The sequence below is a fragment of the Trichechus manatus genome, unplaced genomic scaffold (genome assembly GCF_000243295.1).
Source record: "Trichechus manatus latirostris isolate Lorelei unplaced genomic scaffold, TriManLat1.0 scaffold00131, whole genome shotgun sequence".
Taxonomy (NCBI): domain Eukaryota; kingdom Metazoa; phylum Chordata; class Mammalia; order Sirenia; family Trichechidae; genus Trichechus; species Trichechus manatus.
The window spans coordinates 5,055,819-5,062,348 of record NW_004444067.1 but is presented as its reverse complement, the minus strand read 5'-3'; the positions used below and the strand labels follow the sequence as shown (position 1 = coordinate 5,062,348).

General features: G+C 53.0%; 1 protein-coding gene across 1 annotated transcript in view; it reads right to left on the bottom strand.

Moving 5' to 3' along the window:
• Window positions 1-6,530, bottom strand: part of GLT1D1 (glycosyltransferase 1 domain containing 1) — an 83,610-nt gene that overhangs the window by 11,381 nt on the left and 65,699 nt on the right. Inside the window, exon 7 of the mRNA XM_023739275.1 lies at window positions 3,246-3,344. Within this exon, the coding sequence (XP_023595043.1) occupies window positions 3,246-3,344 (99 nt within the window). The remainder of the gene's footprint in view (window positions 1-3,245; window positions 3,345-6,530) is intronic.

Sequence of the window (6,530 nt, the reverse complement as noted above, 5' to 3'; positions counted from 1 at the left end):
CATGAGAAACTATCTGTTCTGTAAGCCTTCACCCTGAAGTACAATAAAATATTAAAAAAAAAAAAAAAAAATCAACATTCACTAGGTATGGAAAGCTTCACTTAAAGTTTTCCAGGGCTGAGCTGTATAAAATAGAGATTATCTTGTTCCTGCCATTAACGCATATGTGTAATTATCATTGTAAAAAATCTAAAACATGACTTTGCACTCATTTCAATAGGTGTTCCCCTATGAGCTCCCCAAAGCAAACGTCCCATTTTTCCAGATTTCCCTAGTGGTGGTGGTGCTGTTGTTAGCAGATGCCTTGGTGTCGGCTCTGACTCAGGACGAGCCCATGAACAACAGAATGACCTGCTGCCCGGGCCTGTGCCACGTTCACCATCCCTGGTCTGCTCGAGTCCACGGTGGTGGCCACTGTGCATCCTGAGTGCCTTCCACCCCAGGGGGCTCATCTTCTAGCACAATTCGGGCAATATTCTGTTGTGATCCATAGGATTCTCATTGGCTGATTTTCAGAAATAGATCACCAGGCCTTTCCTCCTGTCCAGCACAGGTGACCCTGGTGGTATTGAAATACTGGTGGCCTGGCTTCCAGTATCACAGCAGCACAAGCCACCAAAGTACGACAGACTGACCGACGGGGGGTAGAGTGCACAGGCAGGAACTGGTAAGTGTTAATTCTCCTCCTGAAAGAGAGAGACCCTACTCTGGTCCTATCATGTCCAGATTAGTTTTTCTGGCCTCCAGGGTCCTAGAGCTGTCCCCCCACCCCAATGAACCACGTATGAGAACGTCAGGGCAGCCCACCTCCTCTCGTCTGGAACGAGCTCAGGATGAGTGCAGAGCGACTCCCGACCCGGGGTCACAGCCCCCTTCCCTGAATCACAGTGCCACTCCCCAGGAGGGAAAGGCTCTCCCGGGTCCACAGCAGAGGCCACCGGCTGGGGGCCTGCAGGGCAAGCCTCCCACGGGGGCAGTGTTTACATAAGGATGTTAAAAACTGGTTGAGTTACCAGCATGTAGACGCAGCACTCGGGATGCCCAGCCTCCCTTCAGCCTTGGGGATGGCTGCAGCTCTGGCCTATAAGTCCCCTTGGTGGCATGCAGTGGGGGGTCACATTGTGGGACCACTCCCTCACATGGGTATGTGGACCTATGTCCCCTCCAGGCACTGGAGTGGCCACCTCCTGGCCCAACACCTGTCTCACGTACACTGGCTCGGGCTTTTCCCTTCCCTCCACCCATCACCGTGCATTTACTTAATCACACATGTCCTCCCTAAGGAAGGAACTCCTGCTTCCTGGGCTAGCCGACACCGCCCAGACCAGCCGGCACTTCCTGGGGCAGCCGATGCTGCGCTGCCGACCTACGCGTCCACGCAGCCTTGCAGATGTCTCAGTCTTTGACATTCCAGGCGAGAGGTGAGCACTCCTGCAGGGGCTTTCTGCAGATGTGTGCGGCGCCCACCCCACCCTCAGAGGCACGAGCTGCAACATCTCTAACCTGACCGAGCACAAAAATGACCCCACTTCATAACACAAGGACCGGGACAGCGAGAGGGGGAGACAGGGCCTGGTGACCAGAAGAAACTGCCCGACAGAGAGGAGCTGGGAGCAGACGCCGTGCTTCCAGGAGAGTCCCGCTGTTGCTGTGGACGGCTCCACGGATAAACAGTTTGCAGAACAAAGTAAGGGGCTGGGGAGCCGGCTACCAGCCCTTCACACCCTCACGCTAAGTGCACGCAGAACGTGCTTTCCGTGTTGAAAAGTAGGTAAGTGGGGCGTCACGCGCACGGTCTCACGTGAACAACTGGCCGCTTCACCTTTGTGCAGCCCGTCCCGTTGTCATCTCAGCTAGGGGACAGGAAACCACCTCAGAACAACCAACTGCACGTCCAGCGTGGGTTCCAGCAGCACCGTGTCAAGACCAGACGCATCCTACACGCCGGCCCTCAGCGTGGAGGCCCTTTCTCCATCAACAAGAGGCTGGCTCTGATTTATACGCGCACGTTTGAAAGTATCTTCCCAAATCCGGCACCCACCCGGTGGCTAACTCCATCTGAGGGTCTTAGTTCAGGTGAAAGTGGCCACAGACCTGACTTATTAAAACGCACGCGTGTTTTTAAAGTCACAGCTCCCACCTGTGCTAGGTAGCATCTGACCGAGACTCAGAGAAAACAAACCCGCGCGAGACATCCGTGTCTGGCGCGCTTCTACAAAGTGCGTTAAAAAACACAGTCTCCCCCCGCCCAGGAGACTAACAGCTCTACTTCAACTTCCTTTGTTAGGCTGACATTAAAGCTTTGGAATCAAAACAAGCCTCCCACTGACCTTTGCGGGTGCTATGGGATTAGGCCTGCCGGGTAGGACAGCTACGCCAGTAACCCCCGGACGCGACGTGCATGTATCACACAGGCGAGCGCACATATTAAAGGGCCACCTCCTGAGGGGCTGTGCGACATTAGGGGCGCCACACTGCTTTCCTTTCCCGCTCCGCCTCACACACCCACTTACAAAGGATTGCTGTTCAGATGCTCGCCGACCAAGTTCTAGTGCTTTTTTTTGCTCTGAAATTGAGCTATAAAGGACAGACTAGGAAGAAAGGCCTGGCAATCTACGTCCAAACACCAGCCAGTGAAAACCCCATGGAGCACAATGGTCCAATCCCATAGTGTGTGGGGTGGCCGTGGGTCATGGGTTGATACCACAGCAGCCAACAACGACAAAAGGCAGGTTGTGGATGTTGCTGTTTGTTGCTTTGAGCTGGTTTCCGACTCACAGCAACCCCATGGGACAGAGAAGAACTGCCCCATAGAGTCCTCTAGGCTGTAGTCTTTACAGGAGCAGATCACCAGGTTTTTCTCCAGCAGAGCTGCTAGGTGGGCTGGAACAGCTGACCTTTCGGTTAGCAGCCGAGTGCTTTACTACTGTGGCACCAGGGCTCCTTGACAACAGATACAGGTCGTAACAGTGCCTTTCCTGGGGGGGCAATAACTGCTGTCTACTCAGCTCTGACTGTGGGGCATTCCTCCCCTGGGGCAGTGTTTACATAACAATGTTACACCTGGGTGAGTTACCAGCAGGTAGACACTGGTATCGTGCACACTCGGAATGAATCACTGGCACGTACCTTGCACACAGCACTCGGGACCCCGTGACAGCTACCCAGATGAGGCCACCACAGACGCCCTAGTTAAACATACATGAAGATGACTCCGACAAGTCAGAGGGGACACTCCTGCTCACCTGAGGATCTGAGAACAGCAGTCCTGTGACTTCGTGCTTCACCACGGCAGAGTTTCCGGGAATGTTCCTTGCCAACACGGGAACTTCCAAATCCATTGCCTGAAAAGCACAGAGGGAAGAAGACGGGGGCGGTTGTGTTAGGAGACTTTGTGGGAGAATAACTTCAGGTCACTGGGCCTCTGGTACCTCACAAAAAAAACCCAGCTTCGACCCCCTGCTGAGAACGTGCACTTCTACCCCAGGTATACTGAATCAGAATCCACATTTAAAACAAGATCCATACGTAAATCTAATACATAAGAATCATCTGTGAATCTTGTTAAACTGTAGATTCCGATGCGGCACATCTGGGGCGGAAAGGCACATTCTCAGCAGAGGGTCAACCCTGAATGAACCAGTTTGAAGCCCTGCAAAAACCACAGCTTGCTGAAATGATGTCCCTTTCTGAACACGGTATTCTGAAAAGACACCCGAGTTTTAACCGTGCACTGCATTTGCAGGCTCTGAAAACCATCGACAGTAACGTGGGAATAACTGGGGTAGTCATCACTGCAGCGTCTCGGAGAACCCCACCCCTGTTCGCCCGTTGCTTGTGCGCGACAGTCTGATACCCATGGCACCAAGGCCCTAAGGACACAGCCCAGCAGACACCATGAACCCAAACAGGCAGAATGGGCCCCGCCCAGCAGCAGGCAGCCTTTCTCTGGCGCCTTCTAAACAGGTTGAGGAACCCCATCTAGAAGCAGACAGAGCTAGGCCTGCTCCCCAAGGTCTCCTCTACCTCTTACCTTGAATCTCCTCCAGCAGCTTTCACTGGGGACCAGCTGCTTGAATAGGGCAGCTGCCTCTCAGCACCGAGAGGGACACCTTTCACGGCACGGTATCAAGACGCAGGGCCGGCTTGCGCTATCAGCTAACCTACAGTTTGGTTTTACTGTATGGAATTCTATTTTAGACAATACGATTTTCCCCGGGGTATCTAATCCACCTAGTGACAACTTGGCTACACAGGGTTTATGTTCAGTTTTCAGAAATGGCTGATAACCCAGTTATCTGCCCTTGCGTTACCCAACCTCAGCTACCTAGTATACTGCAAGTGGAGTCCTTGGGTGGTTAAGGCACTCACTGCTAAACGAAAGGTCGGAGGTTCGAGTCCACCCAGAAGGGCCTCTGAAGAAAGGCCTGGAGACCTGCTTCTGAAAATTCAGCCATTGAAAACCCTATGGAGCACAATTTTACTCTGACACACACGGGGTCACCATGAGTCGGGGGCCAACTCAATGGCCGCTAACAACATTGCCGAGTTATCCACGACCTGCTCCCTGCCTGTTCTCGGGCCGTCCTCCCGTGCCCACGACCAGGTACACATCACGCAGAGAACGACTCTGTCTGTCTCGTCAGGCTGCACCCAGAGCCTCAGCCATGCCCGGCTCGCGTCAGGCCCTCAGTACAGGTGTGTTAAAGGAAGGAAGGAATGAGTATATTGACCCAGTTGATATGTGCTGACTGTCGAGGGCGCTGTGCTAGACTTGCGGAAGGGCTCAAGGTTCTTACCTACAAGGAAACGTGCAGTTTAGTAGAAAAGATGAAATACAGCCTGCGGTGTTGTTGCCAGGTGCCAGCAAGTTGATTTGGACTCACAGCGGCCCCATATGACAGACTGGAAGTGCCCCATAGGGTTTCCTAGGCTGTAACCTTTACGGGAGCAGACCGCTGGGTCTTTCTCCCACAGAGCCGCTGGTGGGTTCGAACTATCAACCTTTCTATCAGCAGCTGAGCACTTAACAACCTGGGTACCCCTCCAAAAAAGAAGTTGTAAAATTGGGTGGAGGGAGAAGATATCTCAGTGGAATCCGCTGGTTGTGTTTTTACAGAGAAGTAATTTTGAAGTCACCTCCTTAAAAGAATAGACCCAAACCGCGTCTTTAAGAAAAGCAGAAGCCTGAAGAGCAGGACGGCTCCCAGACAACAGCCGTGTGAAGCCGGGGCTGGCAGCGTCTGGTGGCAGACGGCGCTGGGAAACACGCGTCTACATCCTCAGACGTGTCATGTCAGCACTAGGGAGACACAGCTGAGTGGGGTGCGGACCTGGAACGAGAACGGATCAGCCATGCCGCCAGTGACTCGGCTCGGGCACTTAGAAGGCGCCTCACACCTGCCTGTGCTTGAACCACTCCACTTCTTCTTCCCCAGGTGGGCTCTTCACCCTGTAGTCAGGAGGGGAACCTCCTATCAGACTACTATTTAGACCCTCTGCATCTCGCACGTTCTCAGCAGAGCAGAGAAAGGGTTTCCAGAGGCTGCCTCCATCTCAGGAGGGAGGAGTCGAGGGAACGAGCGCCCAGGGCCCGGCTCCGAACAACCAAGGCAGAACCTGTGAGCATGGCTCCCTCATCTGCAGCACTTGTTTTTCAAGCTTCAGAGGAAACTCGGATGCAGACCTGAGGTTGAGAACAGGGCTTTGAACCAGCCCATTGCTCCAACGCTTCCTGAGAATTTGCACTGCCACTCCAGATATACTGAATCAGAATCTACACTTTAACAAGATCCCCAGGTGATTCTCACATATGATAGATTTTGAGAACCGCTGCTCTACTAGTGGTTCTCAGAACTGGTCCCTAACCAGCAGCATCAGCATCCCCTGGGAACTTGTTAGAAATGCACATTCTCAGCAGGGGTTTGAACCCCAAGGAACCAGCTCAAAGCCCTGGTTGAAAACCACTGCGCCTCCATTTTCTTGCTGAGAGATGTTTGCGTTTCAGTGGCTGTGACTTTGAAATGTGTGGAGTACAATGATCCCTACTGATCAGTCATGTGGTGATGAAGTGGGCCTGCCCTCACCACTGCTACGGACACAGAGTGGATGTGGGGTTAGGGTGCTTCTCAGTGGGCACACTAAGGGCATTCTGGGTACAATTCTTTGATGCAAAGGACTGTCCTGCCCCTTGAGAAATATTCCACCTCCCTGCAGCACCTCCCAACTACATCCCAGTCATACCCTCTTCATTGTGACACCCCAGAAGGCCCTTCCCTTTTCAGAGCGGGAAGGCCACACACTGCCCCCCCACCCCCACCCTGACAGCCAGAATTAACAAAGCTCTCATGGCTGTTCTCAGCTGCCTCCGACTCCTGCAACCCCGTGTGCAATCGAGAAACACTGCCCAAAGGCGAGTAGGAAGCTGATGATAGGGAACACAAAGTAGAGTAAGGATATTGTTGATGTGTTGTGAGATTGTTAACCAATGTCATAGGGAAACATTTGTAGTAACTGTTAAATGGGAGACT